The 17,110-nt window shown below is 36.2% G+C and overlaps 1 protein-coding gene across 6 annotated transcripts in view; it reads left to right on the plus strand.

Moving 5' to 3' along the window:
• Window positions 1-17,110, plus strand: part of NRXN1 (neurexin 1) — a 1,065,318-nt gene that overhangs the window by 540,597 nt on the left and 507,611 nt on the right. For all 6 annotated transcript variants that reach the window (XM_054575454.1, XM_054575455.1, XM_054575456.1 and 3 more), the window contains one exon: window positions 257-376. In XM_054575454.1, the coding sequence (XP_054431429.1) occupies window positions 257-376 (120 nt within the window). The remainder of the gene's footprint in view (window positions 1-256; window positions 377-17,110) is intronic.

The raw sequence follows: 17,110 nt of genomic DNA on the forward strand, positions 1-17,110 counted from the left end.
GCTACGTGCTTGCTTTTAATATCTGCTGGTTTAGTGTACTATTATAATGTATTTTGTCCTATATTTGAAACTTCTGAAAATCTTCACATTACAGCTTCTCTGTTTCTAATTTAGGTGTGTGAACTAGAACTTCCATTAGTTTGGTCATATAATTTGAGGTGTTGGCAACTACTATATGTGACCTAGCTCATGCATAAAACACTTTTGGGTTTTTTTTATAAGAACCCAAATTTCTTTTGGATTTTTTTTTTTGCAGGGCCCAGCACAACCTGCCAAGAGGACTCATGTTCCAATCAGGGTGTGTGCTTGCAGCAGTGGGATGGCTTCAGCTGTGACTGTAGTATGACTTCCTTCAGTGGGCCACTCTGCAATGACCGTAAGTGCCTCTCTGCAGTCAACTGATACTCGCCTTTGTTTCTGTTACTGTGTGATATCCAGGTTCTAAAAACTGGGGCTCTTCGTATTATCAGTGATTAAATTACACTGTCATAAGCAGGAGAAACAGTTGTTTCTGTGGAAAGGATGATTTTAAATACTAAAGTATTAATCAAGGATGCTATTAGCTAAATGTTAGGATGATGAAGGTGAATTCTTTTGTTTTAAACTGTTGTAAATTTTTTTTTAAATTGTTAATTGTCACCTTGTTGAAAATAATATTTTTATTTCCTATATGTGAAATTTACCCCTGGTTTATGAAAGAGACTACATATTGCTTTATGTAAAGTGATATTTAACTTTATAGGATTACATCTTGAGAGCTGTAATTTCACTAAATGATGACAGGTCTCCTTATGTTTTTTCCTCTCTCTACATCTCTTCAAGCCCATGCCTGCTTTTTGCTTTAAAAACATGTTTAAACTTTGTCCTTGAAATACTCCCCCTTATATTTTAGCCACTTGTGGGTGCTTGTGGATGATTTTCCCCCTTTAGTCTCACAATATAAGCATGGCAAAGAAACACAGTGTTCACCTTATATCATGAAATGTCTGCTAGTGCCTTATCTATGGGATTGCAGTGAGGATTCTGAGGCTACATTAACTGAAATAGAGGATGATGTTCCATTTCTAAACTTTCAAATAGACCATGATTTACAGCATTTCATCAATATGATAAAGGCATTTCCTTCAAAACGTTACATTTCACTATATTGAGAAAATATTTCTGGAAAAGCTCCCTAGCTGTAAAATAGGGTGTATGCTTCCTGTTTTTAATGCTATAGCATTTAAGGAAAGCTCTCAGATGATGGGGTGGGCAGTGTGATGATTGAAGGTTTGGGCTTTGATGCAAAGACTGGACTGAGTATGGATTTAAAGAACGACCGGAGTTTGTTCATTTTGACCTTTTTCTATTTGAGATGTTATTCGTGTCAGTAGATATGTGTATCGCAATGTTGAAGGCAGGGGTCAAACTATAATATTTCAATGAACTGCGTTTTTGCCTAGCAATGTTGTACAATTCATCATCTATCTTCAAATTTCCTATCCAAAATATTGAATATAGTAACTAACAGGCAACTAACGTAAAGTAAAATAGTACTTGAAAGACACCTGTAAAGATCATAGATGGAGAAAGAGTCTCCATTCTAACAGTAACATCTTCCATAGAGTTACAGGTAAACTTGAAGCAATAAACATGTGTTCAAGCTATCACACATTTGCAAATGCTGTATTTCTACAAATCAAATCACACAATCACTTCCATTGGGGTTATATGAGTAAACTTACATAAGATTTGATAAATACTTGTATGTACAGAAAACAAAGTAAATATTTTATAGATGCTTTTAATAAAGATAGGTATGTGTGTACACAGAATAGTGACTTCCTGTGTTTGCTCCTGCCCCACAGAAAATGACATTCTCTTATTTTCAAGGACAACCAGAAAACTGATAATTTGTTATGATTTTTTATGGCAAGTTTTTAATCTTGAGTTTAATCATGACAGATATATGACTACATGTGGTAGCTGAGAGAGCTTTTTATTTTTTATTTTTTTTGCATGAGAACATTTTTCTTCTTGCTAAAGAACTTTCTCTGCCAAACATTACTTAATCCAGTTTCTATGTTTTACAAAACAGTTGCCATTTGGTTGTGTCAGATTGTGTATCCTTATATACTGGTTAAGTATGAAGAATATAATTTTCCGTATGTATTTGCCAGACTTTTCCTAAAAGAACATCAAGATCCTACTTTCAGTATCATGCTGCCTTCAAATCATTTTTACAGAAAATTATTTGAATGCTGCTCTTGGGTGATAGTAGTGGTGATGACAATGATACGGCTATTTGTTATTTTCTTGTAAATAAGGTAAATGTCATCCAATAAATGTGTCTCCTGATATGCCTCTTGCACAAATCAGCATTAAAATTACTTTGGAGGGCTCTCAGAATACATGCATTTTGATTAAATCATTACCTCCTAGTGGGTTTTCTGGAAATGTGAAATAGTTTCTTGGTTTGTACCTTGCAGTTTTGATGGTGAGACCATGGAGGCACAAATACATATTTAATAGCAAATCTTACTTTAATAGAAACTATAGTTTGTAGAGGGTACAATAGTAACTATTACCTTGAGGATGTGCAATTGATACAGCAGTATAAGTGGCAGACCACATTTTCTTCACCTTTTAAATTGATCCAAATAAACCTTGTCTCTACACCTCATTGTTTCTCTATAAGTTGCACAAATAGATTTAGTGTGATTCCTGAGATTTTTAACTCCTCTTCTGTATAGTGGTTGACTAAAAAAAAAAAAAAAAATTTAGGGCATTTCATTTCTTAATAAAAATATTTTCAAATTAGGTATTTATTCATAAATTCTGTGACTGCAGGCTCCAACAGCATAGAAAACAAAAAAATAAGTAAAGCATTTTATAAGGGGAAAGGGCACACCGCATTGCAAAGGAGACCCCTCAAAGCCCCCAGTAGACCTCCTAAATGTCATCTCTCTGGGAAGTTTCATAGAGTGGACAAGAATAACTAGAAAATTTTATTTATGTTAGCCTAGAGATATAATTAACAATGGGAAGATGGGAATACATTTTAGCTTGTAAGTATAATATTGGATAAATCATACTAATTAATGAACTTAAAGGAGTCTTTCAAAAAGGAGGCACTTAGGCAAAATGATGTCAAAGACAAGTCTTTGTGAAACCCTTTCTTCCCTGGAAAATTGACCTACTCATTGACAAAAACAATCCCTGTGTATGTGAGTGTGTGTGCACGTGTGATAGTGTAGTGTACTCAGCTCCTCAATTCTTTTACATTAATATCATATTTTAGAACCCCAATATTATTTTTCTGGTTATTGTAGTACTGTCCATCTTGAGTTTTTTACTTCTTAGTCCTTTGTCTTCCAGTTCATCTCATGCCTCTGCACCAGTTTTGTTCTTCTATCCTGTTCTCCTTAGTTTAAATACCACCAGCTCTTTCTGATTCTCCTAAGTAAGGCAATTTTTTTCCTCCCCTGACTTTTGTAAAGTTTTGTTTATGCTGTTTTATCAGCCCTCACTTTCTACCTTGTAGTTACCTGTGTTTGGTCTTAATTCTCTGCTGAACTATATGCTTTTCCCAGGGAAAATAGTCCTTTATTTTGGGGTGGCTCATAAGCGCAGTATTTTGCATATTGTACTGCATGTAATTGCTGATAATATCAACTCACTAAATCAATGCAACTAGGCGAATGAATCTTAGTTAAGGATTTCTAGTATACTTCAGAGGCACACAATACTGTCCAAGTTCATCATTTAGGAGTCCATAAACCTCCATGATCTGAACCTAGCTCTCATTTCCATCCTTACCTATCGCAGAACCTTGTTCATAGGGCATGTTACTGTGAGATATGTTTCTTACGGCTCTCTGAACAACATTATACTTTCTCACTTTCCTCACCATGGTCTCTGCTAATTTTTCTTCTTGGAGGATGCACTCATTCAACTTGCAATACATTCCTTTCACTGTATCTGCTTAAAAAAATATATTTTCATTTTCAGTCTCTACTTAAATTCTGTCACCCCGTGGAAATGTACCTAGTCTTCTGAGCTGAGTCTTAACTTTCCTTCTTCTAAAATCTTAGAGCAACAGTTTTTGTACATACTACGTATTACAGTTGTTTGTGGACTTTCTCTTGGATATAATCACTTATTGATTGCTTGCTATGTGCCATGTCTGAGAATTTACATTCATTATATGAAATCTTCATATCACCTATACATACTTGTACACAGACACACCAGCATCAAACCAGTAGGCTACAATAATCCTTTTCTGCTTTACCCATTGATCCAGAATAGAATGTAATAGTATTAGTGAATTTAATGTCAGGTTGGGGAAGATGAATATGACTATGATCACATGGAAAACAGTGAACACAATAACATTGTCATATTACATTAGTATAGAAATGTTGTGTGCCAAATTACAGTTCAGCTTCAATGATGTTTATTACCAAGAGGGAATAATACATCACAGTGCTGTTATTTTGGTAGTAGGAGGGTGTGGGCACTGCCATCGAAAAGCTATTTTCAGAATTCAGAACTTTGCCAAAAGAAAATCTTTCTGATGAGAATATATTATATCTTTTATACGAGAATTAGAAATGTTCACTGAAACAACGATGAAATATATTTCACTGTGACTTGTTACCATGACATTTAAAAAATATCTTCATCTTTTTTTCTCACTTTTTTTGTTCTTTGAAAGGGAGTCCTACCCCATATCTTGTATCTGAGCATGAATATCAAAACTACTGGAAGCAAATAAGAACATATACAAAAATAACTTGGATAAAGGAACATCATTTCTCTCCCATTTAGAATTGCCAGTAGTATTAAGCTGTGAGCTGATTTGCTGCTAACGCCATTTACGGCTGAATAAAATTTAGCAATTAACTATGTCCACAACCAGATCCTAATTGTGAATATTATGACTCTCCTTATCCTTGAATATTGGAACTGTTCTAAATGGCAGCCCTGACGTTGTTTAAAGCAATTCATAAGCAATATTTGCTGATAATGACTTAAAAAACTATCTATGGGGAGACTGCATCAGACCTGGCATAGGTTAAACCATGAAGGGTTAAAGCGACTATTCACACTGAGTCAAAAAGTGCAATAAAAGACAAAGGAAAGCATACATATGATAGAGAAATGTACTGTGTGATAGAAGTGCTATTTTCAACTATTTTATATAAATTTATCTGTTTCTCTTGTTGGTAATAAACACCATAAAAATAGATGCATAAAAGGAAGTCCTGGTCTTTTCATATTGCAATTGGACTGTCAAATGACAGTTTGAAGATGTATGAGAAAATTTAAGTGCAGAGAAACACCCCAAACAGTGGTGGAGAGTGTTGCTATGTTCAAATGACCCAGATCAGTCCCCCATATTGCTCAGCAGCTGAATTATACATGATTGTAGGTGGCGTTTTTGAGTCAGTGTAAATGATGCTGGTTTGGCTCCAGGAATCAAGATGGAAGGCCCAACTGACTTTCTTTCCCCTGCTTGTACCGTTCTAATATTTTTGGCTTACTTGAAATCCTGTTTGGACCTTGCTTTGGCTCTTATGTTGGTGTTCTTCCTCTCAGGTCTCATGCAAATATGGAGGTGGCCTTCAGCTTTTGAATTAGTGTGGTCATGAGGCCATATCCCAACAGAGCCCAACTAGGCCAGGGCTCCCTTGAGAGAAAGTTTTTGCCAGTCATCTTGGTGAACTGTTCTTAAGGGATGACAGTGGTTCTAATTCTCAGCAGATAATGTCCTCAAGAGCGCCATGACCATAGTCTCGATTTGAATGATTTTCTTTATCTGTGAGTGTATTGTGCTCAGATTTCTCACTTTGCCCTCCAGCCCTAGCAAACACAGCAGGGGCAGAATCCAGGCTGGGGTGGGAGGAGAGTACCTGAATCTGAGGTGCAAATTTTTGAAATTTGAGACCTTTAGATTTGCTTTAACTTTTTAAATGGATTTTACTTGGTGAGAAATTATATACTAAAAGCCCCTGTGAACAAAGGGAAGTTTAATCGTGGTGAATTCTCAGAATCCTGTATAACACTAAATAAGTTTAAATTATATATATATATGTATAATTTAGTATTCATTTATTAATCAAGGAGATATGTAAATAAAGTGTTAAATAATTCTCCAACTTTACGGAATCAGATCATCGTGGGTATATTTTGAACGGAGCAGTATAAAATTAAAAAAATAATTAGCTTTGACTTTGGGAAATAGATAAGTTTTTATATATTTTCTTGCTGTGGATATACCTAGCCAGTGCACAAGAAGAACTACAAAATATTTTTATGTAGATTATACCAACATATATTAATGCTAATTACATAATTAACAGGTACTATATGCATGCTATTTAAATATTATAAATCTTACCTTGTCAATATTCAAAAATATTGTTTTTAATTTACACGTGAGGATCTTGCATGGAGTCTTTAAATCACTTCTTTAAGCTGAAATGGCTAGTTATTGGCACATTTGAATGTCAGTCTGTCTAACTTTGAGCCTATATTCTTATTTGCACCCACAGTTTCTCCCATGGAGGGATAGATTCAATTTCAGCGCTATTGAAACCGACCTCCAACCCCCCACCACCGCCCCGCTGCAGTTGATACAAAATTTTCTAGAGGAGTTAGTAATGACTGTCATTTAACATGGTGGACTTTTTTCCATCCTCATCTGACACTTTATTCTTATATTTAATTTTAAGCATTATGTTTAATGAAACATGCTCTACCCCTGAACTGCTCAGTTGCCACTTCTAAAGATGAGTTAGAATTTTATATCTATCAAAAGCATGCTGTCATTAACTGCCAGTTCTCTTATAAAAAGGTACTGATTGTGAAAGAGAGATGGAAATTTTCTGTGATTTGTCTGTGACAGCTTGAGTTGCTCAGAAACAATAATTGAATATTTCATAATGAAATCAGGCAAAATATTTCCCAACGTTCTTTTCTTGAGTCAGATTCACAATGTGTACCATGAGGAAGGAGCAGCTGAGATTCAGAATTGTGTCGACCAATGAATGTGTACCAAGTGTTTCATTATGTTGATTACATCTAAGTTTTCTCTCTATACATAATGTTAATGCAGAAAAAAATGAAGTTATAGGTTAGCAGTGTGGTCTTTGAAGGTTTTTGGAAGACATGTGAGGGAACACAAGAAAATGTATGAAGTCAGATCATGAAAAGTCACTACAAGATTAATAGTAAAGACCAAGGGTCCCTTGTATTTGTAGGGAAGGGAAAGAAAACTTTGGGAAAATGTGCAGAGTCTGAGAAAAGGTCATGATAGAAATAATGTGCTTGCATTAAGGAATAATTCTATTCATAAAGAAAAAAATATTGTGAAGAAAATGTACTTTACCCAGTGATGTTTCTTCCTCCCCTGAACAAAGGATTCTGTGTTTTTAATGAGATTTACTGTAGCAATTAAAGTGTAGGATTCTCTTAAGGGGAGGAATTATTGTCTCCCAAGCAGTTTAGTACTGTTATACATTGTTGCTTCTCTGGTAGTATTCTACAGAAGCATAAAGTACAAGGGTGATCTCTTAGCTCTGGGTATTATGGAGTACATGATTTTAATGACCTTAATAATCTAAATTCTCCTATTTCTGAGAAAATAGCCTATGAAGTCCAAGGCTTAATCTCCCCAGGATTTATTGAGATAGGGAGGTACAAAGGCATTTCTTAACTTGAAATGATTTCAGAATGAAACAAGTTTCATAACAGGATGAGCTGACCTAGAAGGATGTTTTTAAAAAGTGGGTCGTGGACAAGGAGGCTGCCTTTCATGGAGACAGTGGAAGTTGTGTTCGCGTAGGTGTGAATGCTTCTTATAAATGTATAACATATGACCCTTTAGGGAGAGAAACAGATGGAATACGTAGTAGAGGGAAATAAAGAATATATGTTGCTTGGTTTCTTCACGGGAATGGTAGAGTGTACATTGTGATGTTTGGCATCTCCTGTTGGGAAGCTTTCAAGGTCTCATCTGGACTCCAGCAGCTCAGGGAAAATACTAATGTGGGAATAGTCTTCTTGAAAAGTAGGCTTTTGAATATGCTTGCTAATCTCCTCCAGGTCATTCCACCCATGGTGCGTAAACATCCCGCCAAATTCCATGCCAAATTCTTGATGGTCACTAGAATGCCCAACTTGAAGGGATCCAGACCAAGGGTCAAAACGCATGTGATCATTGTACCCTCAGAGTAAGATTGTGTTGCTGAAACTCTGGGGTCCAACTTCCATGACATCAATTATAAATCTGCTCTTGTAGGTCCCAGTCAGAGCAAGTGCTCCGTTTTACTAAATTAAAAACAGAGAAGTGTTAGAGAAAACACCATTTCCTTTCAGCCGCAGGAGACATAACAGAAGTAATTAAACTGGATTTTAGTATGTCAGGCACATTCCTTTTATTGACAGTGATAAGAATTCTGTAAATCAAAACCTGGAAGCATTTTCAGTATTGTTGAAGTGCCAAAGATAAAAAACTAAGGTTCTTAAAATCGAATCTCCTGAAACTAAACTTGATCTATGGAGTGCACAATGCGAGACCGTAGCCTGGGCTGTGAATGTGGCCCCACTTCTAGAATTCAGTGCCTACAAGCTATGTGATGATCGTGAGTATACTTTTTTTTTTTAAGCTGAGTCCTTGAAAGTTATAGTGATGTAAAACCAAATGGAGCAGCTCTTCAGTACCAGCTAACATTTATGGCTTTAAGGTCACCCGGAAAATCATCTTCTCCTTACCCCAATATTTCCTTTCCTAATGTCAGGAGGTTTAGTTGACAGTTATTTCCCTGACATTCCTACATTTTTTTCATTCCACATTTAAGGTTCTCCACAATCTTCCTCAGCAAACAGCATGCTTTGTTTTTCCTACACTCAGGCATCAACGGACACTTATAGAGACATGCTGGTGCCAGCACTGAATGCTCTGTGCCCCCACCTCTGCTGCAAGACTCCCTCATCCTCATTGTCCTCCTCCCCTGCCCCTTCTTCTACTGTGCCTAAGACAATTCAGTTCATGGAGATGACCAGCTTGAATGAAGTTCATTCACAGCACAATAGCCCCCGCTTAGAGGGTGATCTCTTCTTCTTCTGAGTCCCCAAACACTTTCTCTGGAACGTGTCTTTTTATGTGTGCATGTGCCTGTATCCCCTAACTACATTTTACATTTCATTCTTTTATTTTTGGTATTATTTCACACAGCGTCTAGCACATATTAAATGCTCAGTAATATTTTAAGATTGTTGTCTTGAACATGTTTCTTAAGACTATTTTTAGAGCAGTTTTAGGTTCACAGCCAATTAAGAGGAAGGTATGGAGATTTTCCGTATGTCCCCTGTCCCCACAAATGCACTGCCTCCCTCATTACCAACATCCCTGACCAGAGTGGTACATTTGTTATAACTGATGACACTGCATGGACACATCATGATCACCCAGTTCACAATTTACAAGGTAACTGATGTGTGTGCCCCTGCAGTTATTTTAAGAAAACATCCACATATTATGTAACATCTGGCAAGAGTAATGTGTAATATTTTATCACATTACTGTAAATGCATTTTTCATTATCTTTATTCCTGATAGTAAAGACCCATGTGGAATTAGCTAGAAAGAAAGTGCTTTGAATAAAGATGTGTGTGTCTATCTGGGGGAATGTGGGTGAGAGAGAGAGAGAGAAAGAGAGAGAGAGAGAGAGTGTGTGTGTGTGTACGCACACACACGCCTGCATGCATACCTACCATGGGCAGTAGAATTAGAAACATTATGTTCTATTTTTGTAAAATTCTGCTCAAGTCCTGCTTTATATATTATCCCATTAAAATCAACAAATTCTGGGACTTTAAGTTGTTTCAAAATAACTATTTTTGTTCATTTTATTTTTTTCCCCTCATTAATTAGCTGATACTGCAGGAATAATCACATTACTATGAGAGGCTACACTGTTTGTTTGATCTTTTTTAGCTAAGTTTTAAGATTTTGCGATGTTGGGGTATTTTTCAAGCAACAACATAAGCTTTCTACTATTTTGCTTATAATAATGCATCACTTGTGTGCCCTGACTTAGTCCGCCAATATTCTTGAAGAATTCTCTGAATGTTGCCTCTGCAACACCCCAAAAGGACCATATGCCCATTTGATGATATATAGCTGGGGTTAGTAATATTTTTTGGTGTTTTTCTCTTTCATAGTAAATATGGTAAAGACGGTAGAGTTGTATATACAAATGTTAAGTGCAAAAGGCTCACTCGGCCTTACTGCTTTGGTTCAGTATTTTAGAAGAATTTGCCTAATATCAGCTTAATGAGATGATGAATATTACTATCTTCCAATCTGCTTAAACCACAACTAGTCTGCCAAGCCTGTTGTGACAGCATCAGAAATAAAACAATTTGCTTGGTTGTTGGAGGGGTTGAGACAAAAACTTAAAACATAAATTCCAAGAACTCTAGAATTCACCTATTTAAATTAAAAAGAAGTAGTAAAATGAAGGGGCTGGACTAAATCAGTGGTTCGCGAAATATGGTTTTTGGACCAATAGTGTCAACATAACCTGTGAATTTGTTAGAAATGCATATTCCCATATTTCAGACCTCCTGAATTAGAAACTGTGGGGTAGGGCCTGGAAACCTGTATTTTAAGAGCCTCCACGCAGTCTTGGTATACACCTAAGTGTGAGAACTGTTAGATGATCTCTAAAGTCATTTCTTAATTATATGCTTTCCAGAAGACAAAAATTTGATTTAATAGAATTAAGGAAGTTCTTTTTAAAAATGTTTTGTAAGTAAAACAGCATGATTAGATTTATGAGAGTTTTGATACAATCTTGGATGATTCTTACATGGTGATTTGAAAGAAGTAACACACATTTTTATTTTGATTATCAGCCTCCTCCGTTGGCTGGCAGTCTTAAGAATGTTTGAAAAGTTCCCATTCACACTATTCATGCTGTGAAAAATCTAGTTCAAGGCAAAATTATCCCTGCAATATGAGGAGAATGAATAAACCCAAGTGCACATATAATCCTCTATTCTTACCCTTTGGGGTTCTTTGGAATAATTTTCTAATAATTGGCATAGATTAAGAAATATATTGTTATTCAAATCTGCAAATGAATTTTAACCTAGAAGAAATTCAAGTCAGTTGTACCACTGTCAAAAATGCCATGTATATGAGACAGTATATTCTTCACATGACATCCTTTTTCATTGCCTAAAACATTTCACATCTTTACCTACTCTTACAACTTGCTAAATAAATGTGATTTCAGTTCACTAGGAATTTCCCAGATACAATGGCTTTCTCATTAGCAAATATCCTATATCTAGTAATATCTTCATGTTTCTTTATTTGTCTTTACTAATATAAGATGATCTACATGTGACAGTTCTTTAGCCAAGACCCCAGTATGTGACCTTGAGCAAGTCACTTGAGTTTTGTGGGCCTGAGTTTCCTCATTAGAAAATGAAAGACATGGTTTGCCTCCTGTTTAAGGTCCCTAGTGCTCCAAGGGTCTGTGATTCATTGTCCCTATATTTTCTCTTTCTTTTTCCTCAACCCTCAGACCTATTTTTACTCCTGTTTAAGGCTCTTCTAGGATGCAGGCTACAGCTCAGTCACACCACACTAATCTTAAACTATATTTTAGCCAAAGACCTTTCCTGCCAACTGCTATAAAAAGGAAGAACTTGGAAAAAGAAATCTGATTAATGGAGTGTCTTCCGGTTTTGAGAAGGGAAACTTTGAATTAATCCTGAAACATAAGGCAAAGACTTCAGCTATTTGTTTCTTTCATGTTTGTATAGCTGTTTATTTATAGCTCCTTTCAGATATTTATTTATATCAAATTTGTTTTAAGCTGAAAATTTTACTGGTGCTGGGCTCATGCCTGTATACTTGCTTAGTTGAATGCTAAATTAATTATTATTGGTAATTAAATAAATGCTTTTTGGTGATTTTAAAAAAATCCGGTACTATAATTAGTAGGAGTGTATAACTGTTAATACAATCAAGAATACAACTACCAGTTGAACATCTTTGTTCTGGGTTTTTTGTATTAAAACAATGTCTTATCATCCTTACATAACAAGAAGTATGACATCTACTTTACAAAAGATGTATATAAGCTGAAGAAGTATTCTGTGTTTACATGACAAGAATTCAGGCTTGTCTCACTTAAAATTTCATGGTCTGCAGATTGCATTATGCAGTCTCTCAATGTTGACTAAAACAGTCAAATTGAGAGGATTCGTGTGCATTCTTTACTTCCACTTCAAATGTTTTAGAACATACTCAAGATGAACTGATTCATGCAGATTTCTTCAACATAACATAAGGATGAACCGACAGAGAGTAAATAGAGTCCTATTTCCCCTTCTAAATCACTCATCTGCAGACCTGTATCCTATACTGATACATATGAATACTTGTGACCAACACATATAATGGAACTTTCCCAAGGCTGCAGCTTCTAAACGGAGGGACTTTATATATCTTCAGTGAATGTGCAGACTTTAAAAATGGTGCTTTCTATGAAGCAAAATATGGAACATTCTGAATAACGAGGGAAAATAGATATTTTGTCTAAGCGCAAATTTGAGATATTGTTGAATAAAATTTCACGAAATGATAAGCATGAGATTTTGTTCCCAGTTAGCAGGTTTCTGGCCTATAGTTCTTGTGTGTAAGGGGGAGAAGGTTCATCTTGGCAGTGAGGCTAACCTTTCCTGAAGCTGCACTTGTAATTTCAACACTTGTGAACAGATCGTTTTCCTTTGCCGGAAACTGTGATTTGAGAGAATTTTCTCTCTGGCTGATACTTACACTGTGGAGGAGACTTTAATACCTCTGCTTCTGGCCTAAAACACTGCTGGCGGGAAATGAGAAGCAGAGTGAAAGTGTCATTCTGTTTTCCAACGGTCACTTGTGGCAAAACAGGAAGGCCTTGTGCTTATTCAGGACATATTTACGTGGTAAATTATCCAAATCTGAGACTATTATTAATTGTGCATTTACTATGTAAAAAACACTGAGAATTATGGAACATGAAATGATTCTGTCCTTTTCCCAAAGGAGTTTTCATTTTAGTTGGGCAAATGGTTCCCAAGACCCAGGGCAACAAGGGGTTTGTCTGTTTTGTTTCATGACCCAACACAAATGCTTACAACAGTGCCTGGTGCTTAGTAGCTGTATGCTCAATAAATACTTGTAGCAAGTACATGGTTAATAAGATATCTAGCAATTTAAGTGCTGGTTGTGTGGTGCAAACAATTGCTGTATTCAGAAAAAGGACAAGCGCTGCAGAGTGGGCTGGCTAAGTGCAAGTGATGGGAGTGAGTTGTACCTTAACTGGGTAAAGAGAAGCAGGAAAGGCATTCCACACAAAGGAGCAAGTGGAATCTATAGATGGAGTCACAGATCCAAACACATATATCGAGTACATTTTATATCACTAGGTGCTCTTCTAGGCTCTGTGCATACAGGAATAAACAGGAGGCTGCTAGTGCAGTGGAGAGATAACACATTTGGAGGCAAATTGATCCAGAATTGCATTCTGACTACATTATGGTACCCTGTGTGGCCAAGGCCAAGTTAATTAATGTATCTGAGACTCTTCAATGTAAAATGGGGACGTGATAACAGATCTTGCAGGATTATATTGAGAATTAAAATTAATATACATATGGTAAGATCCTTACTGTACATCAAAACTGGAATACATTCTATAACTGGTATCTACTGCAGTCCTGCCCTTGCCTTTGCTTTCAATGAGCTCGTAGATAAAAGGAAGTGACTGGTCTGTGTTCAGGTCATTACAATGTAAGAAGTGCTTTCATACTTTGCTTTTCAAAGTGTGTTCTGAGGGCAAGAAAACTACCTCTAAGTTCATTAGAGATACAAACTCACAAATCTCCCCTCCCCCTACACACCTACTGAATCAGAATTTGCATTTAACAAGATCCCAGGTGATACATATGCACATTGAAGTGTGAGAAGCTCTGCTGCAATAGAAATGTGTAAGGAGGACAGAGCAAGGAATACCTGAGATGACTTAAGGAACTGAGGGAGGACTTCTCTCAGAAAGTGAAATTTAGAGGATTTCAGAACAAAATATTAACACATGCATGTGTGGGTTAACTTGTGTAATAAATCAGAATTTACAGTTTGCAAAATTGTAGCGATTTACCTTCTGGAGGTCACTATTTTCACATCGCCTTGACTTTTGGTAATCTCCAGTTGATTCAGCCAGCTAAATACATACCAACACAACAGTTTTATCAAAGTGAGGCCAGTTTTTGCTTCCTGCTTTAATGCCTTGGAAGGAATAAGCTTTACAATCTAAAATCTAGGATTTACTGTGCCCATAACAGGTCTCAATTCACCAGCCCTCTCCTAAGCAACTCAGAATGCAGACATTTCATTGGATTGTCTAGTTTAACCAGAAAGATCTTGGCAGACACTGCTTCTTTCTGGGCCAGTAAATGGGATAATATAAGAGTCAGTCATTTGGTGCTCAGGAAAAAATAAATACCCAGCTTTCCCTAGGCTGTCCCTGCAGGTCTCTTTGGTTTAACACTCATTTTCTTTTTAATGTTAGAATTGCTTCTATTTTATGTGGAGCCACGTGGTTCTGTTCATTGAGTTGGCAGGTGGCTCCAATCCTGTAATTATGATTGTGATTGTCTGCTGCCAAAGCACAAAAAGGAAACCGTAGTAATCCACTTCGGTGCTCTTTAGTGAATTGTTGCATATGCTTTTTGGTATATCACTGCACATAAATCTCAGAGTAGCAATAAAACTATTAGGGTAGTAAAAGATATGCATTTTAATATTCATAGAAAGCATCATAAAATTCAATTAACTACAGTTTCCCAAATAGCAGTTCACTCTGGGAAGCCCAGGGTTTCCTAATCTGAAATTACGTGTTCCTTTCACTTTTCCTAGTGACCTCTGTTAATGCCTTAATCATTACACCTACTTGTCATCTTGTCACATTGTCTTCTCTAGGGTGCCTTTGTCTCCTTATCTTTCTATAAATTTTCTCCTGCTTTTTTAGTTACAGTGTGTAGAGTCACTTCCAATACAACGGAGTTTTTTTCCCCTATTTCCTTAATTGGAGGGAGTGAGGGAGATGAAGAGCATAAGTAATCCACACAAATTTAGTCATTATAATTACCCAGCAATGGAGGGAAATGTTCTTCGGCTCTATACCCACAAGTAATGAGAAAAAACAAAGAGGTTGTATTTGTTAGACTACAAGAGAGTCTGACTAACCCCTGCTTTGCTAATCTATAAAACTGAACATTCCTCCCATATTTTTAGATTGTTCACCTCTTCAAAAGCAGTTTAATAGCACAGACTTACAGAAAGGTCTCCTGGTGTTCAGATTTTATTACTTTCACTGACTAAAGTGCAGCACATTTCCTAGTATAATTACACCCCAGTTGTCACAATAAATGAACACAGTATATTTTATGATACACTTTACTTGCTTATTATCATGTTTGTTCACACATCTCTCAGACTTAATAACCCATGGGGGGCTTCTACTGTCTTTGGTGAATGAAAATTAGTGAAGTTCTCATTTTCATATGGCGGGGGGTTATTTCAATTATAAAAAGCCATAAGATGGATGGATAGTAGATTTAGGGAATTTTAAAATATCTATAGCTATGTTATGTTCCATGCTCACTGTGTGACTTTTCTAAGTCTCGCTACTTCTCACTTAGCACTCGTAAAGGTGAACATTAGCTAAGTGCATTTTTAATTGAGACCAGCTTGTGGTCCTGATTATTTTTAAGAACAAAAACAAAGAAAATCCTGCATGTAAACAGAGCTCTCTTTTGAGATCATCTATTTATATTTTATTTCAGTTGACCATGCCCAGATTAGGGTTGCCTTCTAAATTTGTGGTAGGGTCGGGAAAAAATATATATGTAAGAATTTCCATTTAGTTTAATTAATCTGAGGTCAAAAATATAAGAATACCACCCTATTAGAATGTAATCCATTTGAAAGATTGTCCAATTTGCTTGCTGCACAACAGTTGTAGCATCCTAGAGATCTGAAGTGTAGCATAACAGTAAAGAGATAACTGTATTTAAAAAGAGGATAAAAAAATGCATACCCTGAATTATATGGGATTATATTGAGTTTTTGCAAATATGCAGGGCATTTTCCCTCAAATCAGACAAGGCACATTTACTTAGGCTTGGCTGTAAATAAGTACTTAGGTTTCAAATTTTTGACAAGTTTAAAACATTGCTATATTATTATAAAAACAAAACATACCATAGAACAATTAAACATATAAAACAAATAAAAGACCAAACAAAAGCACCTGTATTTCCATAATTAGGCTTCTCCCCTTTTGAGGGAAGCTTTCAATTCACTAGCCAGGAAGGATTTACTGTAAGCTGATATTTGCTATGGGCTTAATTTGTGTTAACTTTGGAAGGGGTAAGGGGAGGAAAGAAGGAAGGGAATTAAATTTACTCTGTAGATATAAGACAAAAATATGACATGACAATGACCGACATAGCACTGGAACAGTAGCCACTTCATAGTATTGTATAATTCCTCTATTGTAGAAATCTAGAAGACATCATCTACTTCGTAGTCATTGAATATTTGAACCATTATTATTTTGACAGATTTCCCAGTGACTATGTGTCTTGATGAATATGCACTCCCGTCCCTTTTTTTCAGTTCACACAACGTTACCACATGTGCCGCAGTGAGCAATTCGAGATGGTATAACATCAAGAGACACATGGTGTAAGATAATATAAATCCCATAGGTTTTATGAATGAAGAATAACTTAAATTAGCCCTCAGAATTCATTTAGGATTTTCTTCTATCAATTTAAAAGGATTAGGAAGTTGAGGATGTCAGTGCCAGGTTCCTGGATCTACCTTCTGGAAAACGGATGAGGAGGAATGGTGACAAAGAAGACAGGTGTCCCCTATTTCTGGGTGGCCTTCTTTTGAGAAAAACTCCTCTTACCAATCTCAAGGTAGAAGGATTGCCACAGGTGCCCACACCCTAATATTAGCCCATTTTCCTTGCCATGCCCTCACTTATATGCT

This window comes from Pteronotus mesoamericanus, unplaced genomic scaffold, assembly GCF_021234165.1.
Source record: "Pteronotus mesoamericanus isolate MK-2021 breed Mesoamerican mustached bat unplaced genomic scaffold, CSHL_Meso_final contig_291, whole genome shotgun sequence".
Lineage (NCBI taxonomy): Eukaryota > Metazoa > Chordata > Mammalia > Chiroptera > Mormoopidae > Pteronotus > Pteronotus mesoamericanus.